This window comes from Acipenser ruthenus, chromosome 28 (assembly GCF_902713425.1).
Source record: "Acipenser ruthenus chromosome 28, fAciRut3.2 maternal haplotype, whole genome shotgun sequence".
Lineage (NCBI taxonomy): Eukaryota > Metazoa > Chordata > Actinopteri > Acipenseriformes > Acipenseridae > Acipenser > Acipenser ruthenus.
Genome location: NC_081216.1, coordinates 6,908,194 through 6,935,572, shown reverse-complemented (window position 1 = coordinate 6,935,572; position 27,379 = coordinate 6,908,194). Strand labels below are relative to the sequence as shown.

The 27,379-nt window shown below is 38.0% G+C and overlaps 1 protein-coding gene across 1 annotated transcript; it reads left to right on the top strand.

Annotated features, from left to right (window-relative positions):
* Positions 1-557: 557 nt before the first annotated feature.
* On the top strand, positions 558-27,294 carry LOC117434648 (SWI/SNF-related matrix-associated actin-dependent regulator of chromatin subfamily D member 2-like). The gene is made up of 14 exons (XM_034057245.3): positions 558-1,096; positions 5,679-5,869; positions 7,203-7,245; positions 7,721-7,843; positions 9,883-10,002; positions 10,332-10,427; positions 12,447-12,548; positions 14,290-14,451; positions 16,293-16,390; positions 17,144-17,155; positions 17,805-17,940; positions 18,571-18,693; positions 21,563-21,664; positions 22,521-27,294. The coding sequence occupies exons 1-14, from the start codon at positions 917-919 to the stop codon at positions 22,572-22,574; spliced, it is 1,542 nt and encodes a 513-aa protein (XP_033913136.3). The 5' UTR covers positions 558-916; the 3' UTR covers positions 22,575-27,294.
* The last annotated feature ends 85 nt before the right edge of the window (positions 27,295-27,379 follow it).

The window sequence follows — 27,379 nt, the reverse complement described above, 5'->3', positions numbered from 1 at the left end:
AGCAAGGTACTTTACCTAGATTGCTCTAGTAAAAAAAAACTGTATAAATGGGTAATTGTATGTAAAAATAATGTAATTGTATGTAAAAAAATGATGTGATATCTTGTAACAATTGTAAGTTGCCCTGGATAAGGGTGTCTGCTAACAATTGTTAATTAGCCTCCTACTGGGCACCCAGCAGGTAGATACAATTCTAGACAAGGTTTACAGCAAAGAAATTAAGTTAAAGTGTAGAGAACAGTTGACTTTATAACTGTACAATAAAGTGGTTTTAAGAGACTTATGTTTCTAATTGACCAGTTTAACCAGCCCCTCAGGGGCTGGTTTTATGCTTGGTACAACCACTGCTTGAAAGGCCATCTTTGTCTTTTGCCAGCTCATTCTGAGTAAATATAATTTGACAGTCATGGATACATTACGGTAAAAACACTAAAACTATACTTCTGTTGTCACTGTTATTGTAAGTTGCCTCACCCATCCGGCAGTACACTCAGTTAAACAGCAGGGGGCGTTTGTAAGGAGTCCTATTTCAAAGACTGTCACAGAGTAGGAGGAGGCTGCGTGTTAGTACAGCCACAGCCAAACCCTGTCTGATCGCTATCTTTAGACATTGGTCGGGCTCTTAAATTCTTTTTGTGTGCCAACCATTTAAACTAATTAGGGGGCTTGAACAAAACCGTAGATTCATGGGAAATGATGACACCAACAATACAACCACCGTTTTGTTGCACAATACTAAGAGTTTGCACAACAAGGAGGAACTAGTTTAGACTTGAGCCGAACATTTCTTTAATTACACATGCTTTTTTTTTCTTTTTTTTTTCTAGCCTTCAAAAAAAGTGATCCTAAAAGTGTCGCTCTCTAATATTACAACAGGGAGGTTTGAGTTATTTTTTATTTTTATTTTTTTTTAAATATGGCGACAAGAGGAGGGTACCCCATGAATGCTGGTAGTCCCATGAATTTAGGGGGTAACCCTATGAATCCTAATATTAACCCTATGAATTCGGGTCAAGGTGGTCTTCGGATCCCTCATGCAATGCAACAGAATCCAGGCTATCGCACAATGGGCACCGGCGCATCCCCGTACCACCAGGTAACGTTGAACACGTTTTAATACTTATCCAGGAAAATAAAGGCTCCGATAAAGTATTTAATAAGTTCAATACAAACGATACGTTTTCCTGTACACTCATATTTAAGTTGCTGTTTTAGTTCCCTGCTTTTATTTTGTTATTCATTTTGCCGTTTCAATACCAGCAAAAATGTTATTGTACATGCGTTTCTTTTTGATAAGAATACAGTTATAACTTGTAGTGTTAATTAAAGATTAATATATTTCTACAGAAAATATCAGAATTAGTGCGCTTTCTGAAATCTATCAATTAGGTGCAAGCAACTATGGTAACTAATTTGTATTTAAGCATTAGTTTATTCTACTAAAGTCACACTGTAGCAATTAAATGAGTATGTATTGGATTACTGTATCTTTGATTACCTTGCGAACGGAAACTGACTTTTTTCACTTTTCACAGGACAAGTGTAATCGAAAGCATACAGGTGAGCTACCTGCGCTTTAGATTACGTAAACTCCGGGAGTCACACGCTGTAGGCGGGAATGGCTTATAAATATATATTTTGAAAAATAATACTGTGTGTTTTTGAATAGGCCTAAAGACTCTCAAGTATTGTGTTTGTTGGTAGCGACTACTTCCGCATTTATAAAACAATGGAGCGCAATTAAAACAAGACACTCCACATATCACTATAAGCAAAACAGGGAACTTGTATCGTTTTAAAGTAAATTTTACTTTTGAAATGCAGGCCCTGCTGGGTATGTGCGTTAAATTTAATTTGACAAAAAAGGAACAGAAAGTAGATAAACAGCCACATGATTAGCTTGTACTCACGTGGTTCGTATTTTCTAAAACCGAAGTGCCCGCGGGTCCATGCGCGCTATCTGTACTAACGCTACAGTGTGGCTATTGTCTTTTGGTTTATGTCCCTACTCGATATAGTTTGAAGAAGTGGAAGCACCTGCTATATGTAGCACACACCATTGCGTACATGGAATGTCCCGCACATGATTGAGTTTTGTCCCCGACATATAACACGTAGAAGACGCATCTGTCTGTTGTGAGTCAGTTTCAGTCATGGGCAAGTCAAAGTATGGGTTTTATCATTTTTACTTGTATGAATATCCCGTGATTACATGGTACATTTATGACTGTCAGTGTCCTTGCTGTTCTAATACAAACTGTTGTGTACTGACATTGTATATGATCGGGCTTGGTTTAGCCCCTTGTCTGTGTTCATTGTCATGGTTGGCTCCCATTGTTTTCTGAAAGCTTATGTGTGGCTTTGGGGATGCATGTAGCCCACTGTGCAACATCCTGTCACCCCTACAGTCTTAGATGGTGCCTTGTCAATTTGAGAGGTGCAGTCTGAGCATTACAAGTACATTTCAAAATGCTTTCTGTAGTCTTTTTAAAAGGATGTCCAGGTACAAATACTGGCAGGTCTTTTTTAACCCTTTACTTTCAGACCACCAGTGGGTCAGACCTGAAAATTGATATTAAAACCTTTATCAACATATGATTGTATGTACATGCCATTCATTGATGGGTTCTTAATGTATTTGCATTGTTTTTCTTCACTGTTGTATTTAATGTACTATGCCCTGCATTTCACTGTATTTAATGTATTATGCATTGTTCCTCACTGTCTTGTAAAGCTCTTTGTGATGGTGGTCCACTATGAAAGGTGCTATATAAAATAAATATTGATTAAAGTTGCAAATTATATCACTTTTAAATTAACCAATGGTGTTTTCTTTTTATTTTATTGATTCAGAATATAATTTTATTAATTTAGGTTTAGTCATTGTCCAAAATCCTGAAAAATGATGGCCATCAGTACCAGTAATGTAGAAACATTTGGACTGTTCACATATGTAACATAGTGGAATAGAAAGCCTTTATCCCAGTTTTGTGGCAAATCGAATCAAATTGGTTGATCAGTTTAAGTTCCTAGGTTTTTTTCTGTGCTTGATAGATTTGAAAGTCTCTTTCTTGTATCTGAAACATACAGAAAAAAAAAGACTATCTGTACCCCCAGCTAAAACTTCAATACAGGTTTATCAGATTAAAATAAATGTTGGCACACTATTAAAAGACAACATTGATGCAGCTTGAATTTATTATAAAATAATTTCTGGAGCAGCATAATACAACTCATCTGACAGTTATATACCATTAGAAACATATTTAGCCATACTTGGAGAAAATTATCTAGCAGTAAACACAAGTAGCAAAAAAAAAAAAAATGTAACAGTCAGACACCTTGCGTTGTACGCTCTTGGAATTTAAAGCTGGAGATTTGCAGCCTTGAAAAAATTGATTTTCACTCAAACACAAGGACATAAATAAAGTATATTACATACTGAGCCTGAGTGAAAGCCCTGCTCTTAAACAATGATACGCCAGCATTCGTAAGGCTGTTGTTGTATGTTGTTAAATAGAGCGAGACAGGCTTGGCGTGTTGACTCCTAAGTAACTATAATAATCCCTTGCAAACTCACTGGAATTATTGAAACATCAATAATGCACATCAAGGTGCCACAGTAGCAAGGACCTTAGATTTTAGGCTGCTCCAAGTCATTGTGGAGTTATTGTTTTGTATTACAGTCTAGCAGGCAATGTATGTTACTAACTTCCTTTTTTTCTTTCTTTGTTACCTTGCAGTGATCCTGAGTGGTTCCAAGTTCTTGTGCTTTGATACAGAGTTCATTACCTTGTAGCTATCTCCTAACAGGCTTCAAGCTTGTTGGTACAGGTCATGTTTTTGATCATGAGGCTGTACTAGATCTGTTGGCCCAGGGTATAGTAAAGAAGCATGTGGAGACAACATAGTTGAAAGTGCCACGTGACATCTGTGATAAAGGCAATTGCATGGGGCCCCAAGGCAGCAAGGGGGCCCCTGTTGTCGTGGCTCAGTTACTATAAAAAAAATAAAAAAATTGTTCACCTCCTGCACCAGAATCAATGACTTATTAGCAATTTTACTGTTCTTTTTATCTATACGCCAAAAGCAATAAACAGAAAAAAACACAACGTGTAGGGGTTTAAAACCATGAGCAAGTTTGTCAGCATGTGCTGCGTAATCATGTAACCCACAATTTAAGATAAAAAACGGCATGACATTTAACAATTTCGACACACTACAAAGTTTACTTGCGCATGGTGTCTGTGCTGCAAACGTGAGGGGAATACTGGTGTAGGCGTCTCATGCGTAGGGCTCCGTGTTTGAATGAACCTGGAAACAAATTAAAATAAATGCGTTTTCCAGCCAATGTATCATCCTCGCCTCTTGCTATCCTTGACTACATCTAAGGGAAATCTGTTGGACCTGTATCCTAACCTCAGTATTGCCTTGTGTCTGCTTTTCACTGTGCCTGTCGTGTCAGGGGAGAGAAGAGTTTCATACCAGAGCATGAAATTAATCAAAAACTATTTACTTTCTACAATGTCGCAGAACAATGTGCACCAGATTTGCCGAAAACTGGATTATTAGCTATAATTGCAGACTTGGCCGCTGCGAAAGCACCAAAGGTTAATTTCTAACTGTCTTTGTGAGTGTGTTTTCTTTCGATTGTTGTAGTAAAATGCAATGCAAATAGTCATCGTTGCCCTGTTTGAAAGTCATGGTCTACCGTAGTACTGGTAAGAATAGGGAATAGGAATTGAGCTTTGCATGGGGACACCACAGAACAAACGCGGCCACTGTGCATAGTCAGTGTGATACCTCGAAAGAAATGCGCTGATCATATAAATAACCTTGTAGAACACATGCGTGGTTGTACAGTAGTTAAAAGTAACATTGTAGTTAAAATGGAAGGCTCTTTTTAATGCCTACCCCATTACCATTAAAAATTGTACAGTATTTATCGAGATTACTCATGACTTCAAGGTAATGTTGCATTTTACCCCTGAAAATACATTTTACTCTCTGTGTTCAAATTAGAGGGTAAGTTACTCCCAGACCCCAAACCTTCTTTGGAGCGCTGCCTACTGGATAAAATTAGTTCATGGAATGTGATCTGCTTGTATCCACTCATTTCTTGATATTTATAAGTGTTCTATTAAAACATATGAGACAGAATACATGTTCTAATATAAGTAAATGAAATAAATCGGATTTACAGTGTGTTCCCGTTTTTTCTTGGCTGTAAATAAGTTTGTGTTATGTTTTGTTTCTGTGTGCTGCTGTAAAATGTATCCGCCCTTTAAAGATGAAATGCCCGTCTCAGTGACATCACACGAATAAACAAACAATCAGGCAGTGAAATTCAATCCCTAACCAATTCAGTGATATCTACTGCAAAGTATGGTTGCCCAGTAAGTCAAAGAAACAAAGTGCATTAGTTATCGTGTTTACCCGATCACAGACCCAGAATGACACTTCAGTATGTTTGTGTTTACACGATCACGGCCCTTAAAGGGTTAAGAGACAGCTCTAGTAAGTTTCAGGCGTAGTGTTGGTAACACTTTGATACCTGAAATTTTAGATTCAACCATATTTTGAAGACAAGAATTTTTGGAGGCATAACGTAATTTGATGACCAGCGCACTAGAGCTTGTAAAGACCCCGTCTAAGCCCCGGCTTCCTTGTGTTTTCAGCGGCAGGGAATGCCCCCAGGTCGAGGTATGCCAATGCCAGGGATGGGGCCTGTTCCTGGCCCTTCATATGGTTCAGGGATGCCCATGAGGCCTGGCATGCTTCAGCAAGGGATGGACCCCTTCCGAAAACGACTTCTTCAGCAGCAGCAGCAGCAGCAGCAGCATCACGGGATGCATAACCAGAGACGGGGGTAAGAGATGTCAGCAGGACAATAAAGCAGCCCAGGTCTACTGTTCTCCGTTGTGGTTCTGAGAAAAAAAAAACATATTGGATATAGGATCAAATATAAAAACATACAGGATAAGCCAGGTGGTAAGGTCGCTTTCTGGTTAATTATGTGTCATCTTGAAGTGCTATCATTTGAATTGGTTGAGATGCAAGGCATTGTTTAAGGGACAGTCCTGCTATATTGGCATATATCTGTTACTTAAAGAAGAGTATTTTTATGAGTTTTAAATTATGTTAAAGGCTTTCAAATAAAGAATGTTGTAACACCAGCCTTATTTATTCAGCAAGTTATTCCTGTCCAATGTTAATCAATAAAATCTACTTTTAGATATACAGACTAACTGATCCATTATGAACAGCTCCATCAAGAGCATGTTATGAGAATTTGAAAATATTTCAAACTGGATATTGGGACATTGCTTGTCTTTGCCATCATATCATTCATTTCCCAAAAGTACCCTGCACCTCTTAAAATCTTATAATGCAGTGAGGTGTGGGCCAGAGAAAAAAGTGCCCTCTACTAAGTCACCAACACCTGGTGTTCATTAGAGGCCTTCTTGTGAGACTGCGCTTGGAATACTGTGTCCAATTCTGGTCACCGCTGCAACAAAGAGACATTGTGATCCCTGGAGAAAGTCCAAAGAAGAGCAAGCAGACTAATCCCACAGTTTAAAGGAATGAGCTGCGAAGATAGACTGAAAGAATTGCATCTATCTAGCCTGGAATAAAGAAGAATTAGGGGGGGCAGGACTGAAGACTTAAAAGGAGTCTTCTTTTAAAAGGAGTTAACCTTAACCAATACTATCAGGGCAGTACAGAAACCATGACCAGAGGGCATAGTTGGAACTTAAGTGGAGATAAACTTAGGGCACAGGGAAGGAGATAATTCTTCACACAGAGAGTGGTGAGGGTATGGGATGGCCTCCTCTTGTTCCTCCATACAGTATTTGCATGACAGCTAAAATATGAGCTGCTCATTAGTGAATTGCTTTCATCTGCAATGCTACAGCATATATTACTGAAAAAATTAACCATTCCTTAAACTTGTGTTGAGTGTTTAGTATCCCTGTACCAGGCTGTTTTAAGTTACTGGAACTGAGTATAACATTTATGAAAATGCTAAAAACAGAAAAAATACAATGACAACAGCCACTTTGCTCCCTGTGAAAATGACATTCTTTAGGCCAGTGCTATTTAATGCCATAATACTGTATATAAATATTCCAAAATTAGCTAGTGCATACTAAAAAAAAAAATCATGAGTCACACTGTTGAACTTTTTTTTTTTTTTTCAGAATCAAGCGAAGGAAAATGGCAGACAAGATACTTCCTCAAAGGGCAAGTTAAAAATTGTAAAACTTAGTGGTGGTGATAAAACATTTACAACTGACATGTCTTCCTGTTCATTGTCTTCCTAAAATAAGGGGCCATATTTTCAAAGCGGTTACCCCAGTCTTTAATTAAAGAGGTCAAACTTCTGTTAATTTTACAAAACTAGAACCAGAAAACTGTTATTTATTTTAAGTTCTCTTAAGCACCCTCAAAGTGTTTTGTTTTTTCATTTTGTAACATTAACATCTATTAATTAAAGAATAGGGGAAAAGCTTTGAAAATATGGTCCCTGGACATTTAATAGCACCCTAATGAATTCTGAAAGGTCCAGTATATTTCAGTCATAAACAAAATAAAAATAATTTGTAATTCTGACAAATTTCAACATGAATAAATGAATGTTTAAAAAAAACAAAAGAAAGGATTTGTAAGGGTGTTAATCTCTAAGCAGTGCTTTGTACCGCACCATTGTGTTTGACAGATTCGAGAGCTGGTTCCTGAATCTCAGGCCTACATGGACCTCCTTGCCTTTGAGCGCAAGCTCGACCAGACCATTGCTCGCAAGCGCATGGAGATCCAGGAAGCTATTAAAAAGCCTATAACGGTATGCTGGCGCTATAAAACCTCCACTTAAAATTGCTTCAAATGTCCTTTTATTCTTTTTCTACTGTTTTTGGATGTCATCTATAATAATTTGGAGTGGTTCTGGGTTTTGCTGCTTCACTATTGAGTTCATTTTCTCTGCATTTATGTGGCTTGAAGCTTGCTTTGGGCTGGACTGGAGATTCTACCAGCACTGGACGGCCTTCCTCATTCCAGTCAACTCTGCCAACCCCACCTACACAACTTATGTATAGAGAGAGTAGGCTGGTAGTGGAAAGGGCATATTGCCATAGGAGGTTTTTTTCCCCCCCGACACAACCAGTCCTATAAATCATGTGCCAATGTGATTTGTGCACTATGCATTTGCTAGACAACTTAATGACTGCCTTTACGCCACTGTAGGCCTCTGCATAATTTGTGGCTTTATATAATATATATATCAGAAGTTGGCACGGGTACACAAAATCCAGTGTTTTAAATGATCTGACACTAGCCAGGTCTCTTTTTATTATCTGGGTTTCGATTTATTAATTTGAGAATTTAAAGAAAATGTAGAAAATATGACAATACAGTTTAAGCGTGGGTCTCTGGCCAGCATAATAATGATAACGTTAAAACAAACTTTTGCATTAAGCCTTTTCTTAACTGACAGGATATAAATGTTTTACAGAAAACAATAACACAGCGAGCGGCAAGTACACCTCAATAATAAGAACTGCTGTGACTATTCTCAGGAACTAAAATCGAAAACTAAACAACATAACAGGGCTCTACAATGTGACTAATTTGGTCGCATATGCAACTAAAAATGTGCTTGTGCGAACGTAAATTTTAACGACAGCATAAAACATAAACATAAAAAAAAAACACAGATCTAAACTCTCATAGCTCAATCGTAATGTACTCTGGAAATATATATATATTCCCAGAGTACATTACGATTATATAAAATGTGTGTTTAAATGTTGGTTATTCTATAAATAACACAGTTGCCATTTAAGTGTAAATAATTATTCCTACAATCCTTATTTCTTATAAGTACGGTAAAAAAAAAAAACAAAAAAAAACTTGGTTTGAAAGTACATCAGTACTTAAATTGATGATTGGTTGCTTGCTTGTAGAATACTGAATACCCACGTCTGTTTGTTCAGCACTGTATTTTAGGGGAGTAACAATTCATTGTGTATAGGTGAATCATGATACTTTCATAGGAGGCTGTGTGGTCCAGTGGTTAAAGAAAAGGGCTTGTAACCAGGAGGTCCCCGGTTCAAATCCCACCTCAGCCACTGACTCATTGTGTGACCCTGGGCAAGTCACTTAACCTCCTTGTGCTCTGTCTTTCGGGTGAGATGTAATTGTAAGTGACTCTGCAGCTGATGCATAGTTCACACACCCTAGTCTCTGTAAGTCACCTTGGATAAAGGCGTCTGCTAAATAAACAAATAATAATAATAATAATAATAATAATAATAATAATAATACATGATATATTGTATCACAATAGAGGTCTGTATCATTTGTATTATGATACAAGACCAAAAGCATAGCTCATTGTAGTTCACCAAATGGATCTTTAATGAAGAATAACAGTGTTTTATAGTAGATATGAACAAATACTTTCTCTGTCTCATTTGATGTTTGTCTTCAAACATCAAATAATCTTTTAATATTCTTATGCATCATACAAGCAACCCATCAAGACCATCATATGTATTGTGATACATATCGTATTGCAACCTGCATATCGAGAGACGTACCATTATATCCAACGAACCAACCAACAAGTCACAAAGAACACAATACACACACATGTCCAGTCCAACAAGTATGTAAAGGATGGTTCTTAACCCACTAAGTGTCACTGTCCTCATTTGAGGACAGGCTGCTTTGTAATTTTTTGGACCATTTATAACAGGCATCTATCTACCTGTTATTTTAATTTTGTCTTTAACTATATTGTTATGATAACTTACTCTAATTTTGTTAACGGCAAAGTCTAAATTGTTGCTGATCTGCAGATTCTTCTTTCTGTTGATCCAGCAAAAACGCAAGCTACGTATCTACATCTCCAACACCTATACCCCCGCCAAACCAGAGGGGGACGAGGCAGAGAAGGTGGCTTCATGGGAGCTGCGCGTGGAAGGAAAGCTCCTGGAAGACGTGAGTGGTTTGAAAGACCTAGAGGAGAAGAGTTGCATGGTTTGTAAGAAGTGTGCAAACTGGTGTTTTTTTTATTTTTAGAAGACAAACAAGGATACAACATTTTATTAAATATAATAGAGACACACGTTATGCTAAATATGTGAAGTGATACAACATAACCATCTCTAATAACCTTTTTTTTAAACAGTATAAATGTCACAATTTGTACTGTTGAAAGAAGTTTCAGAATGTATTAATATCTCTAATTATGGACTGTAGTAGAATACCATAATATCATTGTGTGTGTTGAAAAGTTGTGCTTTAATCCGAGGATTTGAAACCCACAGCCTGGAAAACAGAAGAGGAAGTTTTCTTCCTTCTTTAAGAGTTTGGTGATTGAGCTGGACAAAGAACTGTACGGACCAGACAACCACCTAGTTGAGGTAAGGGAGTCAGCGGGTGTTGATATTTATATTATAGTATGTCTATGCAGATTACCATGATATTATAATATGTCTATGGAGGTTACCAGATATGCCGTTGTCATGGGCCCTCCACAATACTGACTGTGTTTACAACAAAATAGTGGTGGCACGCTATGATAGTACTACCCCTTCAGACGTTCCACGCTTTTCCAAAATCTAGAAAAAGAACATTCTATTCTGGGTGCCAGAAGTCATTGCAAACATAGCTTCTGAGCCACTACACTGAGACAAATAATGTTTATTTGTGTGGAGAGATAATGTCATTTTCCATATTAATAATTGAGAGTGACTCAAAGTATCATGAGGAAATTTGGATGACCAGATCCAACCCGTCAGTAAATTTTTACACTGTTTTGTGCAACTCATTGCAAAAAGAGCTAGCATCATTTTATTTGTGGGACACATATGTTCCTTGTACCTTAACAGTTTTTATTCATTACAGTCAGCACTCAGATATCCGTTACACAGATACGTCAGTCGCGTTTTACCGGCTTTGTATTAAGAATAAAATCTATCCCCATTTTATATATATATGTGTAACAAATTAATGCACTTATCCGTCACACGAGATTTTCGACTCCATCAACATATTTCTGATACAAAGCCCATCTCTTCAATGTTACAATGTACTTCTTTATCCGTCACAGCCTGCGTTCCTTTATTTATTTCTTTATTGCATGCCAAATCAGTCTGTTGTGATTGTGCAGCTACAGAGAGCTTCCTCCAATTTCCCATGACAAAAATGCAGCAAAAACAAAGAGAATGAGACAAGCTATGGTAATGTAAAAAAGTTCATCATTAAACGGTTTTAGATACTGTGATGCATTTTTTTAAATCTGTGATCTTTAGTTGCTTTTGTGCATTTTCATTTGCAAGTGAACTGTGACATTAGGGCCTTAGTAAGCACTATATTCTGCAATTTTGAATACTGACTTTGGATACTGTTTTAATTCTGGAATCTGGTAGGGTTTTTTTTTAATCATTTGCTAAATTGCATTGCCTTTTACGTTTTACGCAGTTCTGTGCATGGGTAACATTTTGATTTAATTTTGGTGTTGGGGCGATAATGGGGAATTTTACATACTACTACAATACGTACTGGATTTAAAAGTGTTAACGCTGAGCTGCAGGGTTTCCAGGATACAATGAGGCAGACAACAGTTGCAGTTCAAAGCTGTAGGAAAACGTCGTATTTATTATGTTTTTTAACTTTTAGTGAACAATGGCTCTCTTCCTCTCCTCTCCCTTGCACACTCAACCTCTTCGCTCAACTCTCCCTCAATTCTCCGGCCGTCAGGTCCGGCTTCTCTCTTTCAGACTGTCGTCTCCACGCACACCCCCAAGTCCCTCCCCCTTCCTCACCCATTGGTCCAACACTCCCTATCCCTGACTGGTCGTGTCAGACCAGCTCCCACCCACCTCAGTGACGCATTCACACACAGACAATCTCAGCGCTCTGTCACACACATGTTGTTTCTTTTGGCAAGTGATATTTTAAGAATAATTTCTTTCTGAATTAAAAGACTTTTTCTGTTGAAAATATAGTACTGTACCAACTAAACCAATTCCAGTATATCTAAATGAAAGCTTACTTATTTTAAAACACAGTCCTTTCAGTTATGTATTTTTGACATTGTATTTTTTTGTTTTCCCTGAAAAAACGGATAAGGGTTGGAACGGGCCAAAATGAAATAATCACATATGCGTCACACTCATTTAACCATCACTGACATCAAAATTTTATGGGGTTGGATATGTGAGTGCTGACTGTACCTGAAAGGTCGGTGCCCGTTAAGGTACTCAAATTGCACTCACACACTGTCTCTGTTAGAGTTGTTAAGTGTATTATTTAAATTTTGTGTGAACCCTGACGTACATCATCAAAGTTGGAAGACTTGTAAAAGGTGTATGATGTTACTTGATTTTTCTAAGTTATCAGTTTATTAATCGCCTTTCTTTGTGTTAATAATTTGTTAGTGGCACCGGATGCCTACAACCCAGGAAACGGACGGGTTTCAGGTGAAGAGACCTGGAGATGTCAATGTGAAGTGCACTCTCATGTTAATGCTGGACCACCAGGTGTGTGTTTATTATCCCCCCCAGTCAGTGAAATCCCAGGTGGAGATGGTCTTGCATTAAAACTAGGGATCTGATGATACTCGTATTTTAATTATTTTTAAGAAGTGGCTATGACCGTTAACGTTGAGTGATATAAAAGCTGATTAGAAGCGAATATTCCTTTCACCAAGAGCGCTTTTTACTGCTGTGCTTCTGTACTGAGGCCATAAATTGACAATGAAAATATGCTGCAAAACTACTAAATGAAACTGATTTGTCTTGAACACGGGACCTTTCCTTGGACCTACCTTAACAACCACCGCTGCAAATCCGCTGATGTGTATTTATATGTTGAGTTTAATCAGAGGTCACATATTTCCCAATCCTACGTTTCCTTTGTTTTGTGTGGAGTAATTTGTTTTAATCCATTCCGTTTAAAGGGAATAGCAGGTGTTTTTGTGCATTATCCCCAGGGATATATGGGGGTGACTGTCTGTTTGTCACCCGTACATCATGATGATGCAAAAGGTTATAGTAAAGTGTAGAAAAATGTCCTGTCCATGTTCACCACTCTCTTATCCTAATTAATTCAAGGTGTAGTGTACTGTACATACTGTAATAATACTGTAAATCCATCTAGGGGTTCTAGTGACCTTATAAATTACAAGAGCGAAGCTGGCCCGTATTTAGAGTAGTAAAAAGCATGGTACAAGATTGCTTGGTTTCTTTCTTTTTTTTTTAATCTTTTTTTTTTTTTTAATAGAAGACTAATAAGTTACATTTATGACAAGGTGTTGTAAATAGTCCATCTTTTATACTGGATTCATACAGTACTGACAATATGCCTGGGTTTAATATTGCAATAAAAGCAATGCATTTAGTATGAGGTGAACAGCGCTTGTTTTTTTGTCTGCTGCTTTGAAACCCTGCAACAGTCTTTAAAGCAACACACGGGAGGAAGCGGCAAAGATGTTAACATCTAACCGTTTCCTCAAAGCATTCTCAGAGATTCAAAAGATTGATTAGCAAGGGTGTGTACATTTCACTTGAAAAATCAGGCCAGTTGTTGTTGTGCTTTGTTTAACTCATTAGTTACAAATAGACAGGTGCCTGAGTTTTACAATTATTTACATTACATTAGTGCTGTTGGCCAGTCTCATTCTTATAAAAGTGTTTTATAGTAAAGTCATAGCACTTTGTAATAAAGTGTACTGAAAGCATGGTACAGCATAGTTAAGTATTGTAAAGCCCAGAGATGTATGATAAAGCATATTAAACTATACTTAAAGAATAGCATAACTATATTTAAAACTTTTGAAAAATGTAGTAAACAAATTCATTAAACACAATGGATTTTAAAGCTTTGGTTATCCCTCTGGTAGTGAAAGAGAAGCGTGACAGCGTGGCACTTTGTGCAGGGACACTTTGTCATGAATGACAGTCCGGAAGCTTTATTTCCTGTCTTTGGCTTTCTGTGTTGGAGCAAGTTGGCAGGTACTGATCATTCACAGAGTGTCTCAGAGCATGTTTGTAATAAGATCTAGAATAGGCTCTTTGAGTTCAGAGATTTTATGTATGATATATAGAAAGTGCTGAATGTTATTTTTGTGACAGTTGGTTTGAAGAGAAGTTGTGTCATTGCCTTCATGAGGAGATCAAAATGTTTGTCAAATGGTTTCATTCGACTTTACGAAGGATGAGTTAATTCTCTAGGGTGATGCAACACTGTTGCCCATAGCTGTGCCCCCTCCTCTCCCTGCAGCCCCCGCAGTACAAGCTGGACCCACGTCTGGCTCGTCTCCTGGGCGTTCACACCCAGACCCGTGCCAACATCATGCAGGCTCTGTGGCTCTACATCAAGAACAACAAGCTGCAGGACAGCCACGAGAAGGAGCACATCAACTGCAACCGCTACTTCAGACAGGTGGGCATTGAATCACAAGCAGCCCTAACTGCTCTATCAAGTACTAAACAGCACATGTGAAAGCCTTTATACAATAAATGATATGTAATGACTGCACATTTTCATTTACCTTGCGAGTCTGTGATTGATTATCCAGACTCTTCTGTGCTTTACTGTACTGCGCTGTAGAGTTATAGGAGGGGGGAATATCAGCACAAGTGGAAGCAAATGGACCAAGGCTGAAAGCCAAGGTTTAGCCCTAATATACAGTACCTAGAGTAAGTATTCACCCCCCTTGGACGTTTTCACAGTTTGTTGTGTTACAACCTGAAATCTTGATGAATTTAAATGGGATTTTTTTTTTCCTTAGATTTACACAACCTACTCAACACTTTGAAGAGGCAAGATAATTTTTATTGTGAAACAACAGTTAATGAAAAATTAAAAAACTGAAATGTCTTGGTTAGATAAGTATTCACCCCCCCTGAGTCAATACTTGGTAGAACCACCTTTGGCAGCAATTACAGCTGTGAGTCTTTTGGGGTAAGACTCTACCAGATTTGCACATCTGGATCGTGCAATATTCATCAATTCTTCTTGGCAAAATTGTTCAAGCTCTGTCAAGTTAGATCGGGATCTTTGGTGGACAGCAAGCTTCAAGTCTTGTCACAGATTCTCAATCGGATTCAAGTCTGGGCTTTGACTGGGCCACTCTAGGACATTCACTTTCTAGTTTTTAAGCCCCTCCAGTGTCGCTTTGGCTGTGTGCTTGGGGTCATTGTCCCAGTCTTAGTTTTTTTGCAGACTGAAGCAGCTTTTTCTCAAGGATTTACCTGTATTTAGCTCCATCCAGTTTGCCCTCTACCCTGACAAGCTTCCCAGTCCCTGCCGATGAAAAGCATCCCCATATCATGATGCTGCCACCACCATGCTTCACAGTAGGGATGGTGTTACCTGGGTGATGTGCTGTGTTGGGTTTGCACCAGACATAACGCTTTGCATTTAGGCCAGATAGTTCAATTTTTGTTTCATCGGACCACAGAATCTTTTGCCACATCTTTTTCCCACATGCCTTTTTGCAAATTCCAAGCAGGATTTTACATGGGCTTTTTTCAGAAATGGCTTCCTTCTTGCCAGTCTTCCATACAGGACAGATTTGTGGAGTACCTGAGCTATTGTTGACACATGGACAGTTTCTTCCATTTCTGCCATGGAGTTGTCATTGGTCTCTTGCTGGCTTCTCTGACCAATGCCCTTCTTACCCGGCTGCTCAGTTTGGGAGGACGGCCTGCTCTAAGCAGATTCTGGGTGGTGCCGTATACCTTCCACTTCTTAATGATCGACTTGACTGTGCTCCAGGGGATATTCAGTGCCTTTGAAATCTTTTTATACCCCACCCCTCCTTGGTCTTCATGGTAGTATCTTTGCTTTGAATGCACTACCCAACTGTGGGACCGTACAGAGACAGGTGTATTTAATCTGAAATCATGTGAACCACTTTTATTGCACACAGATGGACTCCATTTAACTTATTGTGTGAATTCTGAAGGCAATTGGTTGCACCTGAGCTTATTTAGGACTGTCATAGCAAAGGGGGTGAATACTTATCTAATGAAGACTTTTTAGGTTTTTATTTTTAATTGATTTGTTTTTTCACCCTCCCCATTTTTTCACACATTGAATGTGTTGAGTAGGTTGTGTAAATCAAAGGAAAAAAATCCCATTTAAATGCATCAAGATTTCTGGTTGTAACACAACAAAAATTCTTACTATAGGCTCTGCATATGGCTGTATTGTTAATATAGGAGTTAAGAAACCCACCTCTATTACATAACGTATATCAATCCTGTATTACCTTGTAGGTTTTTAACTGTAATCGGATGAGATTCTGTGAAATCCCGATGAAGCTGGCTGGCCTGTTGCAGCATCCAGACCCCATCATCATCAATCACATGATCAGGTGAGACACAGGAGGCTGCAGGCAGTGAGGCACAGATTGACCTGTGAGACACAGGAGGCTGCAGTGCACTGCAGGCAGTGAGGCACAGATTGACCTGTGAGACACAGGAGGCTGCAGTGCACTGCAGGCAGTGAGGCACAGATTGGCCTGTGAGACACAGGAGGCTGCAATGCACTGCAGGCAGTGAGGCACAGATTGACCTGACTACAAATAAGAAAGTTTACAAACGAGAGGAGGCCATTTGGCCCATCTTGCAAATGTACACAGGAAGTGCCAGAGATGCCTATGTTTCAAAGCATTTGGATAGTGTTGCCATTGACTGCAAGTAAACTAAAATCTAATCATTTTATTGAATTAACCAACTTTTGATAATGCTCCTGTGCTAGTTAGTTTAAATAAGACAAGTTCAGAGTACCCAGTCATGTGTTGGTGATTTAAGGTGTGTGTGTTGGGTGTAAAACTGGTTTATGTACAGGCCCAGAGTTTTGCACATTACTTGGTTCCTTGAGCAGACTATACAAAAATATTGCTGTATAACTCCAGAGAGGGATGCTTTTTTATATCTATAACTAAATTACCAATTGTATTTGATGTGATGAAACATGGTAAGGGTATTTTTAAATGGTGATTTATTAGAATCTAGAGATCTGTGGAGGCACCTGTCAGTCAGTATGTTACACTTACATTTGTACATGTGCATGTGCATACTGTGGAATTATTATGGTACTGATGGCTGTCATTTTGTACTTACAGCCATGCCGAGTGGTAAGTATGTCACTGTCAAACTTACTTAACTTTTTGTTTAACCTTTTTCTTCTGTTTTTTTTTATTAATACCAAGTTTGATTGTTATGTATAACCTTCTACCCATATCGGTGTCCCAAATTAAAAGCATAGCAAAGTGTAATAAAGCATAATGAAAGCTTGGTAAACCATAGGTAAGCATTGTAAAGTCTATAGAGGAAGTGTAAAGAATATTAAAAAACATGGCAAACCATGGTCAACTATGGTAAAATACATGGCAGTTATAAGCATGTATGACACTGGTTTTAATATATACAAAAAATAATTATTCATGCACTAATATATAATTTTTATACAATATAATATACAAAATGTTTGCCATTTGGTATACAAGAAAAATACACACTTTCTATCAAGTTTTACTATCATTATTATTTTTATATTCCTAAAGTTTCGAGTGCAGAGTTTTATTAATTTGTTAAACAGCAGTTTTTTAAAGAATGTTTTTACAAATAAAATAATTTGATATTGATGAAACTTTCTTTAGACTTTTGTTAAAGATGTCAACCATTCATAAATATCAAACTGAATTTTATTCATAAAAAGGCTTCTGTAAATAAGGGACCCCCTTTCCCTGTACACATGTCCTCTATCTGTCCCTGTTGTTTCAGTGTGGACCCCAATGACCAGAAGAAAACGGCTTGCTATGACATTGACGTGGAGGTGGACGACCCCTTGAAGGGTCAGATGAGTAGCTTCCTGTCATCGACCACCAATCAACAGGAGATTGCTGCTCTGGAAGTGAAGGTAAAAGGGTTACCTCGAGTGGGAACGAGTGTCCGATACAGTGCATTACCTCTGGATTCAGTGGCAGTGAATGGGTCTTCTATCCTTATTGGCAAAATGTTACAGTAGGTTTAGAACAATAATCATTTAATGTGATATTATTGATCATTTGTTTAGTCTTCATCATTTTAGTGAAAAAAGATCACAGCTAATCGTATTAGTTTCTGACAGTTATCTAAAGGTAAAAACAATCAGCACTACTGCTCATGAGATTTATTGTTCCTGCAGAAAACTGATTTGTCCATTAACACATGCTGGGGGCTATGCACCATGAAATTGTACTTGTGCCATCGGACAATTACTTTAATTTAGTCCCCTCTTTTGTTGTGGGAGAGTTTATTTTAAAAAGAAAACCAGAAGGAAACAAGAGTGTGCAAGGTGAGGACAAACTATTTTCTGAGGGATACAATCACAATACTGGCAGTTCAAACATGAGTTAAGATCATTTTGATGAGTGTGATCTTCCAGCCCTATGTTGCATCCAAGGAGAGAAGGGGAGCACTTGCTGATGTCCTTGCTCCTTTGCCAGCCCTCTCCTAAAAGGTGCGCTGAACCTGGGAGGCTAACCTGACTCTGCTTGAACCCCTGCAGATCCACGAGACCATCGAGTCAATAAACCACTTGAAAACTCAGCGGGATTTCATGCTGAGCTTCAGTAACAACCCCCAGGAGTTCATTCAGGACTGGCTGAAATCCCAGTGCCAGGACCTCAAGGTAGGGAGAGTTGGTATTCTGTGTAATTAGACAGGCAGGCCTAACTATGATCCTCCAGGGGCCAGTAGCTACGTAACATTTATTGTTTAGGTTGGGAGGGTGAAAAAGCTTATTGGCTAGACAGTGGGTTTGGAGGGCAACCGTGGGCCCTTTTCAATATCTTCAGTTTCTCACGATCGTGTTTAATTTTGGACTCAAAAAAAGCTATTCCTGGCTGTACGTTTACAGCTGCATACTGTAGTTTCAGTAAGCAGACATTGTTGATTAGTAGTTTGTTCACATTCTGCTGTTTTCTCTGCAGTGCCACAAGCGACCCTGCAACTAAGGTCCTAAATTATCTCACTGTAGCTCCAATATACAGTAATTCTGAAACCATAAAATACATTTTATTAAACATTTAACCGAATATGTTCTGTTTGTGGACCTTGAATGAATTTGACGGCAAGGCAATATGTCTGATTTGCAGTGCAACATTTGCAGTTATGAAAGATTATAACTAGGGCCCGTGTTTTTCACAAATGTGAAATAAAATGAAATGCAACATATAAAATGAAATGAAAATATAAAACAAAAAATCATTATAAAGCAAACAGAGAATAACATTTTTAATTTGGGAGGTTTATGCAAAAAATACTTTAAATAAATACTTGCAATCGTAGTTGTCAAGGCTCAGCTGTTACCATAGACACGGTCTGAAGGGAAACGGAAGCTCTGTCTAGCACTTGCGCAGGTGTATAATTTGGAGCGAGTTATTTAGGAATTAAAATTGTGAAGAAAAGAAGTGAAGAGAGGTTTGTTTCTAAAATGCCTAAGCCACGCATAACAATTAAACAACGCTGCAAAGAATTTCTCCTGACTTCTCTTGGCCAACTGGTTAATCCACTGGAGAAGCCACTCGGGCATCAGTGGATAAAAAATATGTTGAAGGAATGTGTTGTGAACATGACTGCTGAGTGAAGTGGCAATACATTTTTTGTGTGTGTGTTTGAAAGATGCAGTTAAGAATCATTTTGACGGCTCTGTAGATCTTATTGACATGCTGTTTGGGTTCAGGTGCCAGAATGCCAGCTCATCCAATACAGTAATTTCTCATGTTCCCTGTGTTTTTTTTTCCCAAAAGTATTCACTGATTGTAAATGACAGATGACAAACCATGAAAAATGTTTACGTTTTAAATGTTAGCATTTGTGCGAGATTCAGGGGGTGGGCGTTGGGGCTGCTTAATTAATGTCTATCATTATTAACTCTCTGTTTAAAGCACAATCTTACACACTTCCTGTGTCTAGTATTTTCGTTTTCTAGCAAACACTCAGACGCCGATATTCGTGCTTCAGCTTAACGTAGCTATCTAAACTTCATTGCCTCGCTCCTTTCACTGCAGGTCACTTCTATGCACAGCACTGCCAATATATTATCAATCATTTTCCTATCTGCTCAGGTGATTCTTCTCATCATTCAGGAGCTGCAGGAGCTCCAATGTTAGTCTTAACTGCTCCGTCCAGTCTCCAGCCCTGCAACAGCGCCGTTCAAGCGCAGCTCCATTATTCAACTTTGTCCGCGTCTTCATTAGAAAGACTGGCCCTCTGCTAAACTTTCAAAGCTCTGCCTTAGCTCCATTTAAATCTACCACAAAGCTTTGCCTGCTGAATCTCTCTTTACTCCTTGTCTGCAATCGGTTCCATCTACGTCTAATGCAGACTTCTCTAAGCAACCAGACTTGCTGCCAGGAGCAGCTATTTTATAAGGATTGGCCATTTGCCTAACTTTTAAAAACCCTGCACGACAACAATATCAACATCCCTGCTGGAAGTGATAGTATGGCGTTCTTCAATATTTTATTGTACCATTTATATCTAATATATATATCTATATCAAGCATGCTTCAGCAAACTCTCTCGCTCAGAGCTTCAGGACAGGCCGACAGCACCGCCCTCCTCTCCAGCAAAACAGGTCCCACCCCTCATTCACCCCATCGCCGTCTTAATCACTTCAATTAATACACGGCTCAACGATATGGACAAACAGGTCGCTTCCAATACTGCAGAAATCTCTATCAAGCCCAGTATTCGCCACTCCAGTCATGACTGCCGTCTTGGCTGAGATCTTCTGGTCCCCACAGCTGACGATTCCCACTTAGAACCTGGCATCAGCCGCCCTCAATGGCCAATAGCACACACCTGTAGTTAGAAATCAAGTTCAGCGACCACATATGGCTTCTACTTTCAATACCATAAGGGCTAGATTCTCAAAGCTATTTTCCAGTTCATTTTAATTTATTTTCTGAAAGACAACATTTTCAAGTACAGTTCTAATTTAAGACTGCTTGCAAGTACTAAAAGAAATGGCTGTTTTGTCAAGTTTATTTCAGAAACAGGCTTCAGTTATTACGTTTGTGATATTCAGTTTTTTTGTCAGTTCTAGGAAAGCTGCTTCTGGTTGGATCTGCCTATTTTTGTACTATAAAATACTGTAGCGTAGCATGTAAAATGAAAGCATGCTCCACACAGGCAGTAGTTTTTTGTTCATTCAGACCCCTATCTCCCACCAGCATTCTGGTGGTGCAAATGCATGTCCAGGATTGGTGAGCCTGGACAGACTGGCAACCAACCCTTTAATACAGAAACATAAAAGACAAACAGTACAGTCAATAAGGCCTGCGACAATGCAAATCGCCGGGTTGTTACAATACATTAAGTAATATGTTGATTAATTGATTGAAACCGTGCCTGTATACTTTTTGATGACTAGAAATCGTGCAGTGGGGGTAATGTGTTTTGTATAAAGTAGTATGTTGGCCTACATACATTTTCAGGTACATTACTGCAGTATGTCGTACCGTAGCGTGTGTCTTTCTATTGCTTCATTGCAGTTGATGACGGATACGGTTGGAAACCCAGAAGCGGAGAGAAGATCAGAGTTTTACGAGGAGCCTTGGGCACAGGAGGCTGTCGGGAGATATGTTTTCTCAAAGGTAGGAAATAAGGAGTAGTAAAATGTTCTGCTGAATACTCCAGCAGAACATTTTACCATGAATTTGAAATGACAGCACATTAATTCAGGACTAAAGAATAAAACCATGTTGAAGACCTTACCATTGTTTAATTAGAGCTGTTATCTTTTCAAAATGTGTTTTAATTGAAACACTTATTTAAATCGACAATTTGTGGAGCCACATTAACACAACAATGAATCCCTTTTGTAAACGACAAAAACCATTTAATTGCATAAACAGGCACATGGGCTTATACTTGTTTTTTTGAGAATGTAGATCCTCCTTTGGTTTCATAGATACTGTGTGCCTGTGTCTCAAGAGTGCTCTCACAGCTCAAGATAATGAAGGTGAATTAGGATAGAAAAATGGATAAAAGACTAGGTGGATTTCGAATAGATTTCCATTACTTTTAAATAATCCTGCATACAAGCATCGCATGCACCTATTTGTGCAAATATACAGCAAGCAATTGTGTGGATATATGAAAGGGACAAAGGTTCAGTACCCATGTACAATCTGTTTGCAGTTCTTGTACAGTACTTTCTGGATTTGGTTTTCAGTCAAAATGGATATACATGCTTTTCTTTAGAAAAAAATACGTTCAGATTCAAATTTCTTTAGCATTCTTTATCCAAAGTTAATGAATTATTTAGTATTATAAATAAATTCATTAATATTCATTTGGAAAGTCAAAAGGAATCCTCCGACATCCATTTCAAATTCTGTTTGAATGTAACAATGAATGAAGCAATCCTAATTGCAGTGTAAGAATTTTCGGCTTGGCTATCATATTTGTGTCCATTTCAGATCAACAGCTCTCAATTGCTTCCAACAGGTCCAGCAGCGCAGACAAGAACTGGAACAAGTGCTTGGAATCCGCCTCACCTAAAGATGTTTTTCTATATAATACATGCCCTGTGGAAGCTCTGACTCGAAAGCACGTCACCTTCCAGCATTGGAATTGACAGGGTCCACACAAACACATGGCGGTTTTATCTATAGAATAACAACTAGAAGATGTATTTTTTATGCTACTAGGTATCGGCGTATTGAATCTAAATACGGCAATTACTGGAAAATATAAGGCAATTAATTTGTGTTTAGTTAAATTGGCTAAATTGGGTCTTGGTGATTGGAAGGGTTGAGGGGTGATTTTGTGTATAATTTTGCTTTAGGCAGCTAATCGGGATGACAGAATAGAGGGTAAAAGGACACAGATGGGTGGCCATGATCTTCATTTTCTTTATTTAATATATTTTGTCGTTGTTTTATATGTATCTCTCTAAGATCCGTGTCCTTGGACATCTTTTTCATTCCAGTCATAGTATATCTATTTGTATTTTATATGGGATGGGATTCTACTATTGATAGAAGAGGATTATAAATTAAACCTACCTGGAGTATAGGAAAAAAAAAGCATAGGTGCAAAAACTTTTTTTATAATTTTATACACCAAAGGATTTGTTTAACAGTTTATTGTTTAATACAGTTTAATCACATCTAAGAGCATGGGAATAACACAGATCATTCAGGTTTTTTTTTTTCTTAATTGTAATTTAGTTATTGACAACCAATTTGAGTTAAACTGTTGAATGACATTGAAACTGTAATGCTAGCACAAGTATACCATTTCTATTACTGTTGTCCAGACAGTATTACCAGTGGGTTTCTTCAGTGAGAATAGGTTTACCGTAATTATAGGGCTAACAATCAAAAGGTGTTTTTCAGTGGTTCTTGGTTTTCGGCAGTTAAAACCTGAGAACATGCTCTGCAAATTTATCTTTTGCAATCTTGAAGGCCTTAACATTGAAATTTTGAAGCAGGGAGGCTTTTGTCTTGTTAATTTTTTTGCTTTTACAACATTCCAAATTAAAAGCTATGTTTGTTTAGTTGCAATGCGTATCATTGCTTCAATTTGCACTATATGTGTTGGACATGATTTTTCAAAACAGCAAAACAATTGCTGTGCTTGTCTTTGTGTATTTCAGGGTTGATTTTTGGTGTTACAGATGTGGTACAGATGTATTTTAATATGTAACTTTCATGGTGTGTTCCTCGTGCTTCTGTGAACTAAAATGTTCATAGGCACTTATACACATATAGAAATAGTACCACAGGGTCCACAGCATCATTGTTTGCTAAACAAAAATAAGCCTTGTAAAAGCATAGTAAAATTCACATTTAAAAAATGTTCAATTACAATTGGAATCTGCGTAATAAATACAAAAACAAAACCGTTAAGATCTGTAGTTGAACCTTGTAATAATGGTGGACAGTATTTTAAAAGGTAACTCAGAATCTTGGCTTGTTACAGCACTGTTGCACTGCACTATGTACAGGGTGATTTATATAATCTGTGCAATTGTGGCATTGTTTTCAGTTACACCTAATGCGGAGATTGTTGAACCTCCCTCTGCTAAGCAAGGTACACCACAGTCTCTGTTACAGACGTTTGTGCCTTTGCGTATTTCCGTGATGCTCTGACGATGTTGTGTGAATTATGAAGTACCCTGTATGCAACAATGATCACTATGCATTTCCTGGTAACCTTTTTTGTTTAGTGCACATTGATGTGTGTTTTTTAAAATGCTATAGTAACCATAGTTTTGTTAAGTATTAATATTCATAGATTTCCATTTTATAGTTTTATTATCTTAAGTATCACATTACTGCAATTGTCTTTCGAGTTGCGGGTACACTTATAAAAGTTTACCTAGTACATTTGCACAGTAATTTGCTGTTTTTTCTATGCATTTACCATGGTTTGTTTTTTAATATGCTTACCTCTCTGGGCTTTACAATGTTTACCCATGCTTTCACTATGCTATGCTTTTACTATGGGGAAACTTTTTTTAAGGTATTGCTGGTGTACTAGCACATTCCAGTACCCTTTGCTTTTTAAAGGTTAAGCTTGTGCCCATTAGATATACACCACTGCTTTTGTGTAGCTGGTTGAACAGAAGTGATGGTGCCTACTGCATCAAATAAAAGTAGCACTTACATTGTGTAACAAATTAACTGGATGTGAATTATATAAAACGCTTTATATGTGTTGGAAGCCTGCTTCAACAAAATGTAGTTTTGTAGGAAATGCTTTGTATAACGTGAACATGTAAGTCTCTTTGATTTACTACTGGGTGTGCACAAGAGGTATTGTTTCCAAAATTCTTAATCGCATATCATGGATCATATATCAACTGGGCAATACATTTCTCAACACGAGCACACGTCCGCAGAAAAAAAAGGTCTTCCTAGGATCGTTGTGTATCGAGACCCGGCTCCCTCCTGCAACAATGCTGGTTTTCTGTTCCTACAATACACCACTCAGAGCCCCAGTATTGTTGCAGGAGGGAGCATGAACTGGATACACTGATGTTTAGAAGAAGAAATCTCTCCTGGCAAATGCTACCCAGTAAAAATAAATCCCTAGTTTATTTACCTATGATATGTGAATAAAAATATCAAAACAATCGTGGATATGGACAGCATGGGATCCAACAAAGTTTAATGTCTTTCTTGTAAACACTGCAAGGGGTTCTGTAACCATTTAAGGGATTGCATTAGAAAGTGAATGTGTGAAAACAGCTTTTGGTAGTTTCAAATCTAGAAACAGTAGACATCAATGAGTCATGTATATGGGGTTTTGAAGTGTCCGTTAGCAGATTTTAAAATGTGATTTTTAACTCAGGAAGTTAACGATATGGCAGTGGTTTGGATGATGGCTATCTATATGTCATTGCATTACCCAGTATATATAAATTATACTAAATTACATCAAATAAATCAACTACTAAGGGTTTGTCAAAATTCCATCTCTTCTTGTGTACAGTGATGTCATCCCGTGCATTGAAGATATGACACAATTCTGAACTTAAAAAAAAAAACACTTTTTGTGCGCAGGGTGTCTCTTATTACAATGGAAATCAGTTTCCACAGATGGAGCCTTGCTCTGCCGTCCTGTTTCACCCAAACTGCATGAGAGGACATCTCTTACAGCAATACACACAACGTACACACTTTTAAAGTACAGCTGAATAAGAACATATGGTAATCAATTTATTTGCTCACTTTTAAATCCATAATATAAATCAGCTGTGCTGTAGTTGTTTGTTACCAGTTCTTCAATGTTAACAGGAGTGGTTCTCTTTCCCAAAGTACTGTTTTGTTTTTGTTTTTTTGTTTGTTTTTTTTATACCCAAGCAAAAGATTGAGTCATGTACTTTGCAGTTTCTTGCCTGGAGACTTCAGTATCTTTCAGAGTTGGATTGAAATAGAAAAAAACAGGCTTTGTTGTGTATTTAATTCCACCTTGTCTTCTGCTGCTGTGTGTCATCGGCTGACTGGTTTAGTTCAAAGGAACCACAGAGGCCCCACCCCTAACCCTCATATGTTACTCAAGGGTCACTGGGTAAAGCTGCTGTGCAAACGAAGGCATGGCGTGACAGAGCTCCTTTTCAATGTGAATAATAGCAGTAAAAACTGTTTGTGTCCCAAAAGCTCTTAAAAATGGGAAAGGACCAGACAAGACTTTGCCATTAAACTCGAGCTTCAATGCTAGTATAAAAACAAATATAAACATGCTTTTATTAAGGGGGCTATACCCAAGACGTTAAGGAAATGTTTTCAGTTCTCTCATTTGCATAGCGGCTATCTCAAGAGCCCTGTATCATGTTTCTGTAGATTGCTTTGTTTTTCTGCCTTGCTTGGTGAATCCCTGCAGAAACATGTCCAACAGTAGATTCAAATATCCTTGGTTATTCAGAACCTTTTTATGCAGTTCTGAAATATGATTATTTTTCATAAATCTGTGTTAAGGTGCTTTGACTGTGAGTTCAGGATATGCTCTTCAGTTCTATTTGCATCCCGTATATATGTGATGTAGGTTAGTGTCTCTATATTAGTGCTAGCACCATCTAGTGCACAGCAGTCATTTACCAGCAAAACAAAAGCCAGCTGGTTTCAAAGATTGCCCTTGCTGATCTAGCTTGTATTACATAAACACAGGCAAGTGGAACTGAAGAGCAGCTCCTGAACTCAAGTGAAAACACATAACACAGACTAATACCCCCCTCCCCAACAGCCATGATACCTGACAAAACAATGTTACAAAGGCAGGACAATCAATACATTGTATACCTGCTGCTGTTAGGTGTTTGAGAGTACTATATTTAAAATATATAAGACACACTTCTGTCAGTTATATCCTACAATTGTTATAATCTTTATTTTCAGTGCCTTGAGAACTACCATCCTATTTATGATCTGTATTAGGAAACTACAGTAATAACAGCCTAAAACATTTTAGAAGACATTGTTGTTTTTATATTACAGAAAGCCAACATACAGGTGTATGATTTCAGCGGTCTGTAGGAATTGATGTCAACAGATAGGTCTACAGCTCATTGTTGTTCAAATATTCTGTTATGTTCTTTGCAGGAAGGCATGGAAAGATTTTGTGTTAAAGTTGCTCTTTAAAAAATGTGCATGATTTGTGTTGCATTTGCTTTTTCTTGTTTATATAAAAAAATGATGGGATCAGTTTTGGTACATTTCTTTAAAAATACAAATAAAGCCTTTTATATTTTTGCTGCAAGAGGCAACACTGCTCACTCACTGTTCACACCTCGTTACTGCACACTGGATCAGCACAGAAACTCTTACGGAGTCTGCAAATTATGACTCTCGCACTTAGGC